Raw genomic sequence first — 21,388 nt, forward strand, 5'->3', positions numbered from 1 at the left:
AGGCAGAGCCCCCTTCGATGTAGGACAGGGAACATCCAGGCATGGATTTGGAGTGGGAGGGGAGAAACAGGGTGAACTGAGCTTGTGGTACTTCAGACCAGATGGTTATTTCTTATGGAGAAACTATTAACATTCTCACTTTTTAATGGCATAATTCCCCCCACACACACACACTTGACCTGAACTACCCACTCATTAAAAATGATAAAAAAAAAAAAAAAAAGGTCAAGACACTGAGGTCATGCATGTGTAATTCTGACAGACCCTGGTCATCATCAGCTGGGATCAGACCCCGGACCTCTGGAGCTTAATGCATGAGCCTCTGTTGCCTGAGCTCAAAGACATCTCTTAGCCAAGCTGTATCAGGCTCAACAATCTCTAGCTGGCCTAGCCACCATTAAATAGGAGCAGAGTGTTACAGCAAGCAGGCATGGGTAACACAAAATAGATAGACCTTTGTACTGCTTGAGGGTGACAAAAAATGAGCAGTATGCTGGCCGGATCCAAGCCATAGCAGCTATGTTGGGAGTGTACAGGACTGGCCTTATCATGAGGCAAACTGAGGCAGCCGCCTCAGGTGCCAGACAGGGTGGGCACCACTAGGACCCAGAGTGTAGAAAATTGTGTCTGCTGCTGGTGCATATGTATTCTCTCTGCTCTAGATGCACAGAGATGGTGGAGTCCTATGCTGGAGGAAGGAGGGCACAAGAGACATAATAGGCAGGCAGAAGAAAAGGGGAGAGGGAATAACAGAAAGCAGCAGGAGCCGCAGGGAGAGGGAGGAGGAGGAGCCTCTTATGTACCTCTCTAGCACCCCCAGGAGCCTGGACTGATTAACACAAGCTTCTCAGGGAGCTTCCTGTTTCCTGCTGCTTCCCTGAACCCACTTGAGGAGAACAGGCAGTCAACTGAAGTAGTAGGAGCCAGTTAGGCCCTTGAGACATGGATATCTTCCCTCACTCAGGCCCTGCTACCAGCCTGCTTGCTTGTCCTCTTCAATTGAGTGTTGAGAGCCACTATAGCTGGCACAGAACAACAGTCATGAGTGAAAGAAGAAAACGCCCCTCTGGGGCAGCATTCAGAAAAAAAGCAAACAAGCAAAGGAAGCTTTTCTATCTCAGCAGGAAGGAGCTCTCCTGAGATACATAGACACAAATGTTCACAGTGAGCCTTCCCAGCCCCAGAGAGGATGAGAGTGGTGAGGAGATGCCTGATCTTCCAGTTAGTCAGAGTGCAGATGACCTGGCAGCTACTGCAGCATACATATCTCCATCTCAAACAGATGTAACCATGCACGTTCCTAAGAAAAGTGTAGATCAGAGAAGAGTGTGGTGGAGGTGCAAGAAACAGCTGCTGCCGAGTTTAGTTCCTTAAGTCTAGATGATCCAGGACCGTGGACCCACTTGAGCAGTAGCCTGAGGGACTTCCTTGTACCGCATGGGTCCCAGTAAGTGAAAAAAACTTCTATTTTCATTTTCTTTTGGGGAACATGAATTTTCCATCCAACACATTACTGGCATGAAATCCCCAATGGTGACAAAGTGGAGAGGCCATGGCTTATGTACTCAAAAACCCAGAATGCTCCATACTGTTTTTGTTGCAAACTCTTCCAGTCTAATGTTCCAGCCACATTGGGTTCTATGGGAACAAAGGACTGGACGAATCTGGCTAGAGATCTGGCATGCCATGAGAAGGCAGCAAGTCACGAGAGAGCATTCCGTAGGTAGAAACAGCTTGAGATGAGACTGAGTTTAAAGGCCACCATAGATGATCAGCATCAAGAGAAGATTGCATCAGAATCTCTTTATTGGCAAAATGTTCTGAAAAGGCTCATTGCCATTGTGAGAATGCTTGCTACCCAAAACCTAGCACTATGTGGCACTTCTGATCAGCTGTGTGCACCAAACAATGGAAACTTCCTTAAAATTGTGGAGCTGATGGCTGAGTTTGATGCTGTACTCCAGGAGCATCTAAGAGAATCATCACCCAAGACATGTATACACACCATTACTTTGGAAAAACAATTCAAAATGAGATCATAGAGTTATAGACAACAAAAGTCAAACAGAAGATTGTGGCATATCTTAAGTCAGCAAGATATTACTTGGTTATTCTGGACTGCACACCTGACATCAGCCATATGAAACAAATGACTTTAATGGTGCGTTTTGTAACAACAACAGAACCTAGTGAAAATGTCCCTGCAATGGTGACTGTCAGAGAGCATTTTCTAGAATGTATTGACATTGATGATACTACAGGAGCTGCTATGACAAATGTGCTTCCTAAAAAGCTGGAAGATACAGGAATTGCGATAGCTGACATGAGAGGTCAGGGCTATGATAATGGTGCCAACAGAGAGCAGACTCGGATCCGAGAGTTAAACCCTCAAGCTTTTTTTGTCCCATGCATTTCTCATTCATTAAACTTGCTGGTCAATGATGCAGCATCAGCTTCTAATGAGGCTGATTTTTTTTAATGTAATTCAAAGCATCTGTGTATTTTTCTCTGCATCAACTCGATGGCAAATTTTGAAGCAACATCCTCTCTGACACTGAAAACCACTGAGTGCCACACGATGGGAAAGTCAAGTGGAGGCGATAAAGCCTACCAGATTGGGACAATAGATGATGCCATAGTTGCCATTATGGAGGATAATGCTATGACGGGAACTGTTCATGGGCGAATAGTGGCAGAGGGAAATGGAATCAGCAGAAACATACAGAACTTCAAATTTCTGTGTGGCTTAGCATTGTGGCATGACATGCTGTTTGAAATAAACGTAAGCAAGAGACTCCAAGCTGTTGACCTTGATATATCTGGAACAATGGAACAAGTGGACAAAGCAAAATCAGACCTAGAGTCTTGAGGGACTTCAAAACGTTCTGAAGAGTGCACAGAGGTTGGCAGAGGAACTTCACACTGAAGCTATTTTCCCATCCATTCAAGAATACAAGAGAGTCATTGAAGAAGATGACATTTTGATTACGAGGCATGGGATAATCCCATAAGAGACCCCAAACAACAATTCAAAGTTGAATTCTTTAACCAAGTGCTAGATCAGGGTTTCTCAAACGGGTCACCACTTGTGTAGGGAAAGCCCCTGGCAGGCCAGGCCGGTGTGTTTTCCTGCCCCGTCCGCAGGTCCAGCCGATCACAGCTCCCACTGGCCGTGGATCGCTGTTCCGGGCCAATGGGAGCTGCTGGAAGCAGTGTGGCCTGAGGGACCAAAATGTTGTGGGCCAGCCCTGGGAGGGTAGCCAGAATGCTGCTGCACCTTAGCTGTGCTCAGCTGCCAGAACAGGCCTTTGAGACCACTAGTGTGAAGTATAGCTTAGAACAGCCATGAGGCTGCTGTCAACTGCACTGGGGGCTGAACTCGTCATCAGATGACTCAAGAATCCAGGAAGCAAAAAGGTAGCTTCAAGCCACCTTGTCCACTTCCCCAGATGCAGTACCAAACAGTTAGAATCAGCTGCATCTGTGAATTGAAGGCATTGCATTAAGCATTATACAAAACAAGAGCAAACCATTGAAACCAAAAAGAACAGCAAATCTTCTAATAGACAGAAAGCAAGGAGGAAAGAATCAGATGAGAAGCATATGTGCTGAAAATGTCACTAGTAAGAGACGCCAGCTAGCATCATGATCTGTAGCAAATGAGAAGCAAGCTCAAACAGTTTATCAGTATTTCACCCAAAACTTTATTCTGGTCAGCCTCTTCCCCTAACCCTCATGCAGTCCAAACTGCCTGACTAGCAGCTGTGATCTCAGGACTCCACCTCCAACAGGAGGGAGACTTACTCTTTGAAACTAGTTCTAGAAGTGGACAAAAGCACCTGCATGTTGTACCCTTCTCTGCACTTCCAAAGCCTGGACTAAATTCTGCACTTAGATACATGCATACAACTCCAGTGGGAGCTATGCGTATCAGAGGGCAGAATCTTGCTAAGTGAGATCATCCCACTGATGCTATTTGCTCATAGCCAGCCTGAGGAGAAGAGTCCTGAGTTTACTTTCAAACCAACCTCCCATGTGATGGTGTCTCCTTTCTACCCGGTCAGAGCTCACTCACTGCTGGGTGTCTCCTAGTGACTGCTTCTGGGGACTCACCATTCAGGTCAGCTGCCTCCCTCCTCACGAGCCATGGAGGTCCCTCCAGCCAGGTCACTATAGTTTTCTTCTTTGGGGGTATCAAAATACCACTGGGTCAGCTGTCTTTATGCTGTTCTAGTCTTCTACTTCCAGGCCAGGTCCTATGCCACTTTTCTGGGTTCCAGCTATTTCCCCAGGCTCCTTCCCTTCTCTGGGTTTACAAGCCAAAACACACTTCTAGGGAGTCACTGTAAAACTATTCTTTGATTTTTTTGCCAGGCTCTGTAACCAAGCACAAATCCCTTCTTCCAAAAAGCAATTACAGCCTATTTTCCCTACAACCCTCTTCTGTTCTCAGCTTGCCAGCTGTATACAAACTCTGCCTGCCCCTGCACATATGGGCTTCATTTGGCTCTCCCACATGCAGCCTATCAAGTTAATTGTCCTAATAACCTGCTCTGGGGGGGGGCATCCATTACACAGTCTCATCCCCAAATTCTGTCATGAAAAGAATTATAAAAACAAACAAATTGAATGTAGTTGAATAAACTCCTTGACTAGACAATTTCAATAGACACCTGAACTCATCCTGACCCATCTTGTCTATACCCTCCAGCCTAACGTGACCTTTTCAAGCATTAATTCAGGAGCATTACCTATGATCAGCATATGCTTTCACTTAAAACAGGGTTCCCTAAAAGGGGATGGAAGAAGCATGTGGTGACCCAGTAGCAGAGGATTGGGTATGAGTAGAGCATTGAGTCCCCAGCTCACTTTTTTGGGTTATTAAATTAATAATGTTGCCACAAGCCACAACTGTTTTGTCAATGAAGGTGGGAAGCCATCCTTGGGGAAGTTTGGGGGGGGGTAGGTGGGGGAAGAGGAGGAATATATCTTAAAGCCCTAATTAGAACCTTGTTAGAAGGCAAGACAGGGGAGCACTGGCTATTGTTAAAGAATAAGAATAGCTCTTATTCAATGCTTATGTATATACAGATGGGGATACTGGTGTATGGAAAGTTAAAATAACTGGCCCAAGATCACTCACCAAGACTGTGGCAGGGCACCATCAGACTTCTGACTCCCAAGTTCCACACACTGTCCCCCTAGGCTCTGAAAGAGGGGCTATGTTATGGGGAAGAAAAACCCAAAGTGATTAATAGCATTAGCCATGATTTTAAAGGAAATTCAAAATGAAAGTATGTCAGTTTATCTCTTGCTGGAATGTTTAAGCTCAAAGAGGCAATTTCAGATGCACAGGAGAGTATCTCTGACAGGAATTAGAACTTTAGTTCCTGAGGACTAGAAATTGTGAAAGTGGAAGAATTCTACGACCTATTACATAAGATACATTGTTTTTAATTTTTTTGTATCTTGAAAAAAGACTTAGAAAATAGGAATAGAAAGTCAGGTATGTGTACACTGCAATTAAACAACTACAGCTGGCCCATGTCAGCTGACTTGGGCTTGTAGGGCTCAGGCTGTGGGGCTGTACATTTGCAGTGTAGACAGTTGGGATCATCTGGAGCTCGAGCTGACACAGGCCAGCCACGGGTGTTTAATTGCAGTGTGCACATACCCATTAATTGCTGTAATTTCTGATGTCTCTGCAAAGGAGAATATGATTGACTTTGCCTTAGACTTTACTGAGTAATTTATAGATAAAGATAGTGACCTTTTCCCAGCTACTTCTAGCTTTGAGCAGGATCATAGAGTTCCCTTGGCTTACTCTGTATTGGCAACAGTCTAAGATCTAGAGTGGTGACAGTTTAAAAATAAAGAGGTTCCAGGGTGCAGAAACGTTCTTTCAACAGCAATAAGATCTCTTTATTTCAAGATTTCAGCACAAATATATCAAAAAATGACTAATACTTTGCAAAGGCAAGAGGAGACATTCTTCTGTGGCATGCATGATATTTTAGTTTATGCATCTAGTCTGAGTTAATTATGGTAGCAGGACTCTATTTTCACTGAGGCAGAAGGTATGGTATTTATCGAGTGCAGAGTCAATGAACTGGTAAACAAGAGTAGGCAGCATTCCCCCAAGGAAAGGACTGTTTTAAAATTCAAGGCTTTGCCATTCTCGGTACAAAGTCTTGGGTCACAATGGCATATTTGTGATCACTAAACACACTTGTGGTTTGAAGGTATTTGTCATAGATCTGTATTCCTGGGTCTGGATAATCTTCTAGAGAATAGCATGTGAAGGGCCCCCTCCACAAATTAGTTATTCCCCTTTTCTGCAAGGTAGAGAGAAAGACCAATACTTACCATTCCATTCTATCCGGCCCAATGTGAATGCCTCTCCATAGGTGTCTGTAGAGAAGAGGCCTTGCGGAAGGCACTGTACTTCATGGCTCTATGGTTTCTGTGCGGAGATTTACGTGCGAGCTAATATAGGTAGCTATATTAGCTAGCTGCATAGGTCAGTGTTATGATTGCTGGCTTATGGTAGTAAAGGTTATTGGCCCAGTCCCCATAGGGTAATAATAAATAGTTTTCTGGTTTCGCTCTGCAACTTCATCGGGACCTAGCCAGTGGTAGCTTGGTTCTGTGAAGGAATCCTTGCACAGTTTTCCCCTGAGCCACTTCTAATGGGTGGTCCCCTAGAAACATGATTTGGACTCTTTTTGTGGTTTGCACAATTAGCTTTTTTCAGTACATATTTTGATGTAGTGAATTCTCACTTCTGCCATAGAATAGTAGTGCTGGGCTCTAGGCAGATTAACATGTTCCTTTCCTTTGCATCGCTTAGTCCCACCATCCTCACTCTGTTTCTAGTTGCATCGTGTAATTGAACTGTGGTGCTTATTGCCACAGGAATTGTTGAGGCCAAGAATTTAAAATTCAGAAAAAGGATTGGACATTTATATGGATAAAGACTATCCAAAGTTGTCATAATTAATTATATCACGTTTTGTGCTTTGTGCCTTGTGCTTGAGGGTTTAAACCAATCTCTATTAGAAATCAGGATGAGACCTAATGTGGGAGAAAATTATTTCACAAATGCTTGCCACTGGGTTTTCATATCTTACTCTGAATCATCTGGTGTTGGCCACTGTCAGAGACAGGGTAGTGGACTAAATGAACCTTGGATCTGATCCAGAATGGCAGTTCCTGTGTCCCTAGTTAATTACTGGACCATTAGTAATTGCCCCTAAATGTAGTTAAACTTTTTTTTACCATCTTATCCCAATCTCCCCCTTGTATTTTCCTAATCTCACCCATATTGTGCTGCTTGTATTGATTATTCTTTTATCCAATTTTTTTTCTTTGCTTTAGCTCAGTGGTTTGAGCATTGGCCTGCTAAACCCTGGGTTGTGCGTTCAATCCTTGCGGGGGCCATTTAGGGATCTGGGCCAAAAATCTGTCAGGGATGGTACTTGGTCCTGCTAGTGAAGGCACAGGGCTGGACTTGATGACCTTTCAAGGTCCCTTCCATTTCTATGAGATAGATATATGTCCATATATATTATTTTAGAAAAGCAGACTGACCACTTTTTGATCTTAGGGAAGGATATCTGCTTTCTGTGACTCTATCCCAGAAAAACTGGCCTTAGAGGGCACAAGGAAAGTTTCTCTATGGATTTAAGGTTCCTTAAACTTTAGGAACTCCCAGGTATTTTGAAGGCCAGGTTTTGTTGTGAAGTTTGGACACACTTACTTCTTTGTTCCCCTTTCCTGGACAGACCAAAGACTCCCAACTATTTGGCCTCTTTCAACATAGAGGTAGCTCTTAGTTTATCTTCTTCTCCCTGCTATAAACATTAGGAAGTGTTAGCTTTTGTTTTCATAAACCAATATCAAATGGAAAGGATGAAGTTAATATCCCTGTGTTTTGGTAGCCAGGAACCTTTTATGTAAATATATTTTTTCCTGAAGAACTTGAATGGATTGCTAAATATAGTGTCCAGACTTCAGATGTAAAATCAGCATTTGCACCTTGGAAGAGCCGTCCATAAAGCCTGTACATACCTCCAGCTCACTGGGTCTGACTCCCCAATGCCTTACACCTAGTGTAATCACTTACAGCTGTGTGAAGGAGACAGACTGTTACCAAATTCAGAATGGGAGCATTTTACACCTATTAAGCATGTGCTACGTGTATGCAAGTGAGTATTGAGAGTGCAAGAAAAGCAGTGGTGAATCAGGCTCAGAGTATTTTAATTTTATGATCTAATTTAAAATGTAACATCCTTGAGATGGTGACCACATCATAGCCACACTGTACAGCACTGAGCACAAGGAAGACTACTACTCTCTTTGATAAAATGGAGGTGAATAATAACAATCACGCAGTCTCTCAACAGGGTTGCACCTGCTCACATAAAGGACTGAATTTGGCTCTGCTCTCAGAGTCTAGTTATCAAAGGCAGTTTTGTATTCGTTCCTCCCCTCTATCTGCCCCGAGTCAAACAAGTCAATGGAGCCTCCTCGGTGGACAGCAGCTACTATAGGCCCATATCAATTAAGAGCATGTGGCCTCTGTGCTGCATCCATGTGGAGCCCCCCCGAAGTCACTGGGGCTCCATGTGGGTGCAACAGGCTGCCTACTTTCTAACAAGTGCATGATATTGGCCACAGGTAGGAGTTCTGGTAGTGTGGTGTCATACTGCCCAAGAATATTTCAGGGAGGCTGTTGCAACGCATGGGAAGCATTCCAGGGACCATTCACAACATATGGAGGGCAAATTTTACTTAAGCAAAGCATAGTCCTGAAAACCTCCCAACCTACATGGAGACCACCCTCTAGTTGCTACTTAGTGAATGTTGTCAGTTGAGTATCATTTGGAATTGCTTGTTACCAAGTCATTTTTGTAATGGAATTATTGATTTATTTGCAATACAGATAAGCACAGTGCATCACAGAGAAGGGTCTTGCTTTTGGCTCTCTCCAGGATGACTTTTTGTAAACAAACATACATCATACTCACCATATCCAGTAGTACGGTACCTGCCTACTACCTTCTTTTGGTCTTTAGTGGGACGTCAATATAAAAGGCTGCACAATAGTGACAGAAGCATTAGAGCTCAGAGATAGCTCTTGTTTCCCACTGAAAGTGTATTATTAGAGCAGAATTTGCAAGGTTCATTCACAATAAGATTGAAAGTCAAGCACTGTTTTATAATTTTATCCCAGCACAGTGATAAAGCAAGCTACTTGCATTTTGATTACTTTAAACATGGTAGTAAATGTATGGTTTTAAAACATAGCACTTTATTATTTAATAAACAAGAGTGAGGAGAAGTTAGTGCATAGTTCATATTATGCAAGAATTGTAAGAAACCAGAATGAAACATAAATCCATTTCACAGATATGCTTTCCGATATCCCTACAGGGTGAAGATGATTAACTATACAAGGTGGTTTATAGCTAGTGTCACTGCTCTTGCTATTCTTATTCCTGCAATTGTCTAATCTTTTTTTAAGTATTAAGGCCAAATGACCCCTTTCCATGGAAAAATCTACAGATGGGGAAGTGTACCAAGTTGCTGGAGCAGGAAATTGCATGCATGCTCTAGTATAGGCATTTTCTATGTGAGGGATTCTTCCCACACTGTGCCCCTGTATTCTGCTGCAGCATTATATAAAGGATGAGGAAGGACCTCAGCCAGCTGGGGAGAATTCCTTGGTGCAAGCGGTGTGCAAAACTGCTGTAGACAGCAGTACTCAGGCTCCTCAAAAGCACCATTGTAGGAGTGTAGCTAGAGATGAAAGGAGAGTTCCCATAGGTCACGTCACCAGGATGATTGACAGCTCCATCTTGTGGAGCAGCACTAGCTGTGCAGGCACCAGCCCCAAATCCAGAGGGTGCAAAGGTATCTTAGAAACCACCTTTGTCCCAACTCTGCTTGAGCTGTGTATTGTGTGCTGCACCTCCAGGACTGATAACAGAAATGTGGTGGTGGCCTAGAATAACAATTCAGCCCCATTTTAAAGGTAATTGAAGTCTCCAGCTTTGCCAGGCTGGCCACATTTAGAGCATGGGTAAAAGAATAATCCATCCTGCTACTCAGAATCCTAGCCTGTTTTAAATAGTAATAACAGTGTTTACGCAGATAGAAGCCACCATCTTCCTCCTGTGCTGTGGGAGGAATGGAGCCAGGCAGCTTATGATATAGTTTGTGTATAGATGACAAACACATGAAAAGTTATCATGAGATAATTCTCCAGTACAGGTGATATCTTTGTATTCTTGCTAATGAATTTTATGTTGTTTTGTGTCTGTTTCCTCCTATATTTCACTTACAAAATCCAGAGTATCCATGTAAAACAAGTGCTCACAACAGTTATCCCAGCCCTTCCTGCTAAATAGTTTAATTATGTTGCCAGAAAGTTCTCATAGGCCTGATCTACACTGGGGGGGAGGGGTTTGTCGATGTAAGATACGCTGACTTCAGCTGCGCTCTTCCCATAGCTGAAGTTGCATATCTTATTTCGACTTACCTCCCGTCCTCACGGCGCGGGATCAACGGCAGCGGCTCCCCCTGTTGACTCTGCTACCTCTGCTCACCCTGGCAGAGTTCCGGAGTTGACGGGAGTCTAGATGAGACGCAGTATATCAATCCCCGATAAATCGATGGTTACCCGCTGATCCGGCGGGTAGTCTGGACGTACCCATAGGCAGGGCTGGCTCCAAGTACCAGCCCAGCAAGCAGGTGCTTGGGGTGGCCAACAGAGAGGGGAGGCGCGTCCCTCACTCCTTGTTGGAGGGAAGGACCAGCTGCCGAATTGCCACCGAAGACTGAAACGGCGACGGTAGAGCTGATCGCGACTTTTTTTTTGCTGCTTAAGGCGGCAAAAACCCTGGAGCCGGCCCTGCCCATAGGTATTTTATGCATAAGGAATGCATACAATCTCTAGTATGAGATCAATCTTCCCAAGGAAGTTCTGTGGCTGCTATTACTGCAATATCTGAATGCCTCATTCTTCAATGTATTTATTCTCTCCACACCTCTGGGAGGTAGGAAAGTGCTATTATCCCCATTTTACAGATTGGGAACTGAGGCACAGAATGACTAACTGACTTGTCCAAGACAACATAGACTTCCTATGGCAGAGTGAGAAATAGGACTTAGGTCTCCTGCATCCCAGGCTACTACCCATGCTGCAGGACTGTTCTTTCTCCCTAGATGGAGCATGTATCATGTGGTTTGTTCTGTTCCCTTCCCATGGAAGGGTGATTGGAGATCTCACACATTTTCAGCCACTGCCCCCAGTTTATGTTAGAGGACACTTTCTGCAGTTGGCCAATCAGCTTACTGCAGTATCAGTCCACCTATTTCCAAATATAGCTATTTTGGCCCACATGAATTGTGAAGCAAATGAGAACATACTCTTAAACACATACTGGTACAATTCTTTGGCAAAATCAGCATGTGTAATGTGAGTCACAGTTTCAGAAGAATTTCTGTCTTACAAATTTGAGGCATTTCAATAAAATATGTCATGCCACATTCAGAAAGAAAATACTCTTTTTTGTTATGGTAAGTGTAATAGCCTGCAAATCTGTTTTAGTAATGAAAATACAGAATATAGGAGAGATTTCTCTATCAAAAAGATTATTTGGCTCTGTTGGACATTGTATTCCATATTTGTCAAGGAATAGCAACATAAGGGATTAAATTAATTCTAGAAGCTGCACCACCCACCTTGTAAGACTAGCTTTGACTCTTTCTAGTCTACAAACATTGTAAGTGACCTTTAGTGACAGGGCAAAGATAGGCAGAAGAGGCACAATCACTTGGTCTTTGCTTTGCCAAAACTGCTAATGGAGACCATGGGTCTGAGTAAGGGCTGCAGTGTTGAGCTCATAAGGGGAACTCTTAATCTCACTAGAGTCAATGGCAAAACCCTCGCTCACTTCAACAGACATAGGAGTGAATTCAATGAATAATACCTAACTACTTCCAACTTCTCAAGTGAGCACTCAGATATGAAAATGATATGCATGCCTCTGGCAGTCTCCAGCCCTGAGACTGCCAGGAGAATTAAAATGGTATGTTACTTCCCTGTAAAGGCCTTTTTACCAGATTCATTTTCTGCTATTTATGTCCACCAGTTTAAAGCCCCCGCATCTGTATTCCAATAAAAATGTGGGGTTTTGATAGTCAAAAAATATCTTCAAATATCTTCAAGGCCTTTCACTTTCGAAATTAACATGATATGACTTTGAGGAAGATCTGTAATCTCATTTTGATTAAGCATACATTTTTTCCAAAATGACCAAAAGTCTCAATATTGTCCCAAATGAAACTCACTAGCAAGACTCCCATTGACTTAAAGGGGTGCAAGTCCAGGCCATAATTTCAAGTGAATTAGAACTAAGTAAATTCATCTGTTTTAACAGGTTCTCTGCAGCAACAGTCTACTAGAGTCAACTGACTACTGGCTACAGAATCAGAGGACACCATGCAGAATTGGCTTTGTGGAAGACAAATCAGAAAACAAATGTGCTTCAGTAAGTACACAGAAGCTTTATACTTATGTGGGGAAAAGTGAGGAAAGGGAGTTTTCTCAATGAAGACACAAATTAATCAGACATTTTAAAAAAAATCACTGCGTGGTAGCAGAAAAACTATGTAATCAGTTACTTAACCTAAAACTGGAAATCCTAAATTTCAATCTGGATTAAGACAGTTAAATAAACTGGCAAAGCAATACAGGTATAGATTTTTGTACAGTAGACACTGAAAAGATCACTTTGGAAGTTTGCCTACAGACTTAGGCCCATCCGTATTGACTCATAGTCCTCAGCAGAAAGATAAGGATAAAAAATAAGCATATAGAGAATTCTTCCACGTTCTAAATGAAATTTCCATCTCAGTATTGCAGGTGCTAATGCAATTAATAAGTCACAAGTGACTTTTGGTTAAAAGTATGTATAAATAAATCAGACTTGTTTGTGGCTTTTCATGCTATCTACATGTACTCAAATGTGGGTACTTTGATGTAATTGCAATAGTTACTTTTGATATCAAATGGTACTCGAAAGGGTTGTTTATCCATACTGAAAATACAATTTGATCATTGTCAGTTAGTTCCAATGAGCCAACAAGCTTTTGCAACAGAACAATGGGGCTGCTGGTCCTCCGATAGAAACTAAAGACTAGTTCAGGGATGGTAATGAGAATGTACTGGAATTCATACTCTGGTGCAAAGATCTCATTCTAGCTTGTTAAATCAGATGCAGACAAAAGGTGGGGAGGGCTGGGGGGGAGGTGAGCTGAAGCATAGTGCCTCAGAGATGGTGACCAGAGGCTTTTTTGCTGGTATAGAGCAAATGCAGCATACTGAGGAGCTACACTTATTATATTCTAAAATTGCAGGGACACTTCCCCCCAGGCAGCAAGTGCAGAGGGGGAAACGGCCTGGCCATCCCCTGCAGTGCACCTGATCTGAGGAGTGTGTAAGCACACCAGCACTCTGGCTGGCCCTCTTATGCTCAGTAGTAGCTGCAACCTGTTGGGTGCTCTCTAGACTTATTTATAGAGTGCATCTTGCAGAGGAGAATCCCTGGAAAAAAAGAGAGAGCCTAAGATGGAGTCCATGGGATATGTGCTTTTAGGCTCGGCAAGAGCTAATTTAAGATCGTGATCAGGTCAGAGAACTCAAGGCCCAGTTCACTGTTTCCCTGCAGCTTAAGCTATCATTCATACCAGTGCAAAATCAGCCTAACACTACCAAATCAGATTGCATTAGGTGGCGAGTACCAGTGAATTGGTCCCTTTGAATCTGCTTTGGAGATGTTAATGATTGATTTTCAGGGAGGTTGGGTTCCAAAATTCCCAGATTCATAAAGCCATATTCCCTGTCCTTCACAGCCTTCTGCAAGCAAGAATGTCATAGGACATGGGGTGTAGTTGTAGCTGTGTCAGTCCCAGGATATTAGAGAGGCAAGGTGGGGGAGACAAGCTTTCCAGCCACAGAGATTTTGAAGAAGACCTGAGTAACAGCTCTGTGTGGCTCGAAAGCTTGTCTCTCTCACCAACAGAAATTGGTTCAATGAAAGATATAACCTCACCCACCTTGTCTCACAGGCTTTGGAGGCATATTAGATTTTAGAATTGCAGCCTGAGTGCCATTGACTGAATGGAGCACTAAACATGCTTACCTCTTATGCTTTTTTATCGTCTGTAAGTGCAGGAAGATCAAAACCATCCTCTTTTTTGTCAGATATGTTCAGTACATTCACTTTTAATGCAAAGAGTTGTTGATTTATCATGAGCACTTGGTATTACAAGAAGTGTTCTAAAAATATGACTTATGGTCCCAAAGCAGTAAATGTTGCTGAACACTCCTGCTACTTAAGTAAAGCTGTTAAATGCTTGGTTCTTTACATTTCTAGTTTTGACATTTTTCTTCATGTTACTTCTTTTCAACTATTTCTGTGGAAGAAGAGTTGTCCAATATTTATCTTTGCTAGGTCTGAGTCTGAAGAATAGATACTGTATCTTTTCACTGCAAGGTTAAGTGATATGATGTAGGAAAATATACACCACATGGTTGCTTGACACACAGGCCATCATAATGCTGTGCCCTATAAAAGCACTTTTGATCTGCAAATGAAAATCATATTTTATTTAATCCTGATCAATCACCTGTAAGGGAAGTAAGCATTCCTGTCCCCAGTTTACAAACGAGAAAGCAGAAGCAGAGAGATTAAGGGACATTTGTTTAGAGGTCCTGCGTCAGAACCAGAGTTACAGATCAGTAATTCATGGTTCTCAGTCCCAGGCCCAATCCTGTCAGGTGCTGAATGCCCACAACTTGCACTGAAGACCATTCCATGCTAAGGATCTGATCCTGCAAGGTATTGAGTTCCCTCAACTCCCATTTCAGTCAAGGGGAGTTGGGCTTTCAGCACCTCTCAAAACTGGCTCCTAAGAAATACACCATTTTAGGGTAAGTCCACACTGCAAAAAAAAGCCCTGCAACAGCAAGTCTCAAAGTCTGGGGCAGTTGACTGGGGATCGCACTAGAGGGCTAAAAATAGCAGTGTAGACTTTCCCGCTCGGGCAGGGGCCTGGGCTCTGAGATCCTCTTCTTCACTGTGAAAGCCCGAGTCAGTTGACCCCGGCTCTGAGACTCTCTGCTTCATTTTTTTTGTTTTGTTTTGCTTTGATTTGCTTTTTTTTTTTTTTGCTGTGTAGCTGTCCCTTTAGAGTAATAGAAATTCATTGCAAGTCTGCCATTCTGGGGGGGACACCCCACCAAAGCTCTTGTGTAAATATGCAACTGCACCAGAGTTGCTACTGCAGCCTTGAAGCTGCACTACCCCGCAAGGACCCAACCCCTCTGTTCTTGGGAGGAGGCTGTTAGGATCCTTCAGCCCTGCCCTGCTCCTCTTATGGCATACTCTCGCCCACCCTTCATGACAGGTCCCCTAGAGAACAGAGGCATAACCTTTGTCCCCTTCCCTCCCATCTCTGCACAGAAGAAGCTTTTGCAGCCTGCAAAGTAGAATCTGGGTGCCTAGCTGATATTCATTATACAAGAAAAATGGAGAAGGGGGAAAAAAGCAATTCCACTGAGTTGTGGCTTGATTGTTTAAAACAGCTACCCTTCAAATATTCCTCATTAGTCTTCTAATTATTAGACATGGAAACAATTTTATACTCATGAGGGATAAATTGTATATACCTAATTTAGAAGCTCTTTCAAATACAATAGTTAATGCTAGAAAACAAAAGCAAAAGCTTACTTCTGTGATGGCCCAGAATCTTTGGTCAGGTTAGAAGGTGGCATTAACTCTTGCTACTGAAATATTTTAGTTGTGATGCTGATATAAGCAGAATTGAAGTTTTGTTCATATACCTGATTGACATAATCCTAAAAAAGCATAACCCAGAGTTTCAAACGTGGGTGCCTAAAGTTAGGCAACCAATTTAGGTGCCCGCGTATGGCTATCTAACTTTAGGCAACCATTTTCCAAAGCTTTTGTCTTAGTCTTAAAACTTTGAAGCGGGGTAGAGGATTCATTTTGTTTGTTTAAGGTGCCCTCACCACTGAGTTACCTCAGCAAGACTGTGTTTTGTCCTACAGAGGTGCACCAGGATGATGAGGGAACACAACAAAACTGCACTTGCATGCAAGGAGTGAGCATGATTCCAGCGCACATGCCAAAGGAGTGCAAAGAATCTCGCCTTGTGCCACTGGCATGGTAGATATTCCCAGAATAGTGGAGGAATTGGGGAGTGGGACAGAGACATGAGGATGCCCTCCTCCATGTCCTCCATTAACCAGTGGTGCAGATCATACTTAGGAGAGAGAACATACTGCCCTATTTCAAAGGAGGGGGTGGGGGGAACTGCTCTCTCAGTGCTCCGAGAGGTACTGTGTCTGCTTTAAGCACACTGCCTTTGGACGCTCCCACTGAACGCAGCTTGTGTCTGTAAAACCACTATGGTCTTTTGCATTTAATACACTCTTGTTATTGTTTGCTTTTACCAAAGGCAGCCGGTAATATTTTTACCTATTGAGTATTCAACTTTCTTTTGAATGAATGAGTTTCCATTTTAGGTGTATGTGGTCTATGGTGACTGGTGGTTGTTAATACCCACAGTTCATATCAAAATCATCTTCCATGAATATTTGTTGCTGTCATTACATCCCACTATGGATTAGCACAGTTAGTACAAATAAAAATAGATGTGTGACTGCCCTACATATGCTGGCAAGTACATTAACATTAATCTTTTTAACTAAACTGTGACAGGCTTCCTGCTGATAGAGAGGCAATGAGAATGATTAAACAGAATTGGTCTTTCTGATATATGTGGGACCCTGTTATTTTTTTTAAGTAGGTTTAAAAAAAAGGCCATTATGTTGTGGAAATAATTGCTTGTATTCTACCTAAAATTGTGACCCAACCCTGACCATATTCACTTGAACATGTAGCTGGCTCAGAGCTTTCATCAACCAAAGAATATTTAAATGTGGAATAATTTTTATCAGATCCCAACACTTCACGTTCAGCTCTGTTATGGACATATTTGCAAGATTTTTGAATTGTATAAGAATCTAGTCCGCAATCTAAAGATTTGAAATTACAATTTACATTTCTCCTTTACTAGATATGTGCTTCAAATCCAAGCACTCACAAATCTTGACTGAGTGTAAAAGGAGTAGCAGACGCCCAGCATTTCTCAGGCTCAGATACCCAATATAGTCATTGCTAATGTAGCAATAGGAATGTTCAATTCTAATATAGTAATTAAATATGTAATTAGTGTAATTGAAAGGTGACTTTACCAAGAACTGTTCCAGAGAATTGTTTCTAATGCTGCGTGGAAAAGAGATACATATCAAAAGGTTATATAAATAAGAAGCTGGCATTTTGGAGCTTCAGCTACAGAACCCAAGTGAGATCGTCTGCTCCAGAAGCCTTTGTGCATTGCATCTATAAAACCTTTATGCAATACATCACATCTCTAGATTATTTAAAGTAGAAATGTACATCTTCCCTATGTAGAAACTGGTCCACTCTCAACCAACTAACTGAATTGTGATATGAGACAATGCTATTGACACACGTGGACTGTTTGTGTATTTACTTTATTTAGGCCAAGGGCATCAGGGAATGAACTGTTCAAGGATTCATTCACAAATATACAGTGGCCCCCTTCTGTAATGTGATCTCTTTAGCAGACCACACTACATAACATTCTGCTGGAGCTTCCTTTTGGTTCTAGGCATATAGGATTGTTCATAACCTGAATGGCTCTCTAAGATCAAAAGACAGTGTCTAATACTCCTTTCTTTATGGCTTATGGCTGTTCTGAACATAGATTCAAAGGTTCTCTCAGGGTTTCAAAGGCTCTTTCACCTGCTTCATTAATCTGCTTCCACCCATAAACTGACCATCACTATGATGCAGATCCACCTCAAAACGTTCACACAAAAGTTTTTCTTCCTTACTCTATCAAGCCATCATTTGCTTTGAAAATTTGTGTAGGAGACTTATGCAATTGCAAAATAAATGGAACCCTGCAGGCTGCCTGTCTAAATCCAGGCTTGACTAACTTGAACCTTGTATGAGTGGTCAAAACATCTGTGAGCAAACAAGGTGTGTAGATAACCATTGGAGAATATGTTCGCTATGATCATCTACAATGGTTGGTGTGTACAAGAATCACAGCTAGAAGTAAATCACTGCTGTCCATTCTCTGGTTAAATAGCGACTTTTCCTTCAGCTGGCAGCTAGACAACCAATGGACTTAAATTACCTCACATGACTTCATGCTGAAGTCCATTGTTGTGGTCCTGTAGAATAGGATGTAGTGACAGTTCATAGAAAACAGGGGAGGGCAAACTACAGTCTGCGGGCTAGATCCATCCCAACAGGGCTTTCAATCCGGCCCACAGGATTGCCAGCCCCGTGGCAAAGTGGGGCTAAGGCAGGCTCCCTGCTGAATAATATTGAATTTTAGCAGTGTAAATTAGAAAGTGTAACTAATTACAGAAAGCCTGTTTTTGGCAAGGAATAAAGATGTAATAAAAAGCCATCATATAATAAAATATATGGATTCATTGGGTGCATCTTTTGAATGAGCAGCTCACAATACTATAAAAATATACTGAACTTTAATGAGTTTGTCTATAATGTTGCTGATTTGAAAAGATTAATGAGCTCTGTTTAACCACACACCTCCTTCCCTCTGTGTGGTGGTGACATCCATCTGATAAAGGGCATTTGTCATAACACCTTTGACCACTCTACCATCTTCATCTGCAGGACAACATCTAATATTACCAACCTTGGAACAGCTTTCAAACAAACCCTCCCTCTGCCACCTCCACCAATTAAATTACACTTACTGCAGATCTGGGATGGATAATTTTCTGTGCTGAACCTGCAATTGGTTTGTTATATCTTTAAGAAGGAAGCAAGCTGCTTCTAGCCCTGGAAGCTCCTGAAACATAGGATCTTAATATCATAACATTATGTAGAGGAAAGACATTTTAGGAAACTTATTGGAGATTTCTAAACCATTAGTTGGAATTTTTCTCCTACCTTCAAAGCCTGTACAGTTAGATTCCTGAATCTAAGGGCTTTACTACTAAATATGTTTTTAAAAACAGAGGGAGGTGGAGGTCTAAAACAAGATATATGATGCTGTTGTGCAAAGGATTAATCAGTGCTCATTTATCATAAGCTGCATAAATCACACATGATTTTCCCGCTCAAAGTAATGAGGCTTTCTACAGCTACCATTTATTTATTCATTAAATTGTCTTGCCAGAGAAACATTCCCCTTCTCTTCCCAAGCATAGGCCAGTGTGTTTTTCCAATGGTGGTTGAGAGGATTCCAGTATAGGTAAAATTAAGCCCTGGACCAGGGACTGCTTTCCTATATATAAAACATTGTATATTTAAAGTCAGGTATTTTCTGGTGTTGCAGGACTAGAAACAGAAGCTGTATACCATTGGGAAAGAGAGGTTGGAAGCATTTCCCAGTGTCCCTCTAATCCCCCCCACATCCCGCAATACTCATTTCTAAACCTGGAAAAAAAAGAGGTAACAGACTTTAAAGTTGTCATAAACAGATGGTTAAGGGTTAATGCCTCTTTTACCTGTAAAGCGTTAAAAAGTTCCTATAGCCTGGCTAACACCTGACCAGAGGAACCAATGGGGGAACAAGATGTTTCAAAAGGAAGGAGGGAAGTTTTCCTTTTTTTTTTTTTTTTTTTTAAACGAGTTTTCAGTTTCAGCCGGACTGAAAAGATCAAGGAACCAGCCTCTTATCAGAGTAGTAAGTTTTAGAAAGGAATAAATAGGTTTATGTTTATTTCTTTGTAACCTGTCTTATGCAAATTGAGGTAGAATCAAATTGAGTATTTGAGGTTTTTTTTTTGTGTAACTAAATTTGTGCCCAGGGGAACATCCTCTGTGTTTTGAATCTGTTGTCTGTGAGAGTAGCTGGTATGCTAATCTCTCCCAGAGGGTTTTCTTTTACCTTTCTTTTCTTTAAATAAAAGCATTTTTTCTTAATACCTGATTGATTTTTCCTTGTTTTTTAGATCCAAAGGGATTGAATCTGGACCCACCAGGGATTGGAGGGGGCCTGGTTAATTTCTCCTTGTTTTAAGATCCAAGAGGTTTGGATCTGTGTTCACCAGGAAATTGGTGAAATCCCTCAAGGCTACCCAGGGAGGGGAAAGTTTTGGGGGGACAGGGAGTGCTCCAGACACTGAAATTCTGGATAGTGGCGGCGATGCCAGATCTAAGCTAGTAATTAAGCTTAGAAGTGTCCATGCAGGTCCCCACATCTGTACCCTAAAGTTCAGAGTGGGGAAGGAACCTTGACAAAAGTCATGACACAATGTATAGAAAAGCTCTTTTTAAGGTAATTTTAAGTGTATTTATGGCTCCCTCAGAGACCTATACAGTCAGACAGATCACTCAGATACCTGGCTTTATAGGTGGCTGGTTGTGGGAACAGTTTCAGTACAATGTTTAAAAATGTAACCATTCCTGAAACAGTTTTTCTGCAACAGATACTGAATACACAGACTACATGATGGTGTAGGCAGTTTAAACGGTTTAGCAGTACTCTTTTGGGAGTGAATTTTCAATTCATCCAAGTTTTTGCCATTAGGAACAGAAGTAGTACACCTCTCCAATAGTGATGCTGAAGAAATGTTTATATATACTATATCATCATGTGTGTATATAATTCCAGGTGTGTACATAGACACGTGAATGGTAAAAGATAGTATGGATGCTTTCAGGCAGCAACAGTCAGAAAAATCCATGTGTGTAATCTATATTGTTCATAGCTAAAGAAGCCATTTTCTTGTGGTGTTTTTAAATGAAAATTAACAGTTCGGTAAAATGGGAAAAATCTACTTTGAGTATTTGTAGAGTATGCAGCTCTGTTTAGGAAGCCCCAAATGTTATGCCCTTGTACAGCTTTACTCCTACAATTTGGCATCTAGACCAGGAATTAGGAGAGTGTGTTTAGTTTATCTTTCACTCCCATGGTTATTTGAGCATCTTACAGAACAGCATTATATCTTTCACAAAATGAAATTCAGCCTTCGTTTTCCAGACCTAAGCCATAATTACTAGGCGTATTTTTAGTCCTAAGCCCTATCTTACTATTCAGTTTGACAATACCTTAATTATATCTTGACATGGAATAGGAATCAACAGCTGAGGGCTCAGTTGTGGCATAAAACCACAGGCCTGTCTTGGAGGATGTTGTCACGCTGTCTCAGTAGAAGCTCTGGGAAACAAAGTACCTCCTAGATTGCCCAGGGAGCATGCCACTCTTAAATAGGGTGCAA

The 21,388-nt window shown here is 42.1% G+C and overlaps 1 protein-coding gene across 5 annotated transcripts in view; it reads left to right on the forward strand.

Moving 5' to 3' along the window:
- SPHKAP (SPHK1 interactor, AKAP domain containing) overlaps nt 1-21,388 on the forward strand; it is a 104,724-nt gene that overhangs the window by 33,358 nt on the left and 49,978 nt on the right. For all 5 annotated transcript variants that reach the window (XM_030576065.1, XM_030576062.1, XM_030576064.1 and 2 more), the window contains exon 3: nt 12,447-12,557. In XM_030576065.1, coding sequence (XP_030431925.1) covers nt 12,447-12,557 — 111 coding nt within the window. The remainder of the gene's footprint in view (nt 1-12,446; nt 12,558-21,388) is intronic.

This window comes from Gopherus evgoodei, chromosome 9, assembly GCF_007399415.2.
Source record: "Gopherus evgoodei ecotype Sinaloan lineage chromosome 9, rGopEvg1_v1.p, whole genome shotgun sequence".
Lineage (NCBI taxonomy): Eukaryota > Metazoa > Chordata > Testudines > Testudinidae > Gopherus > Gopherus evgoodei.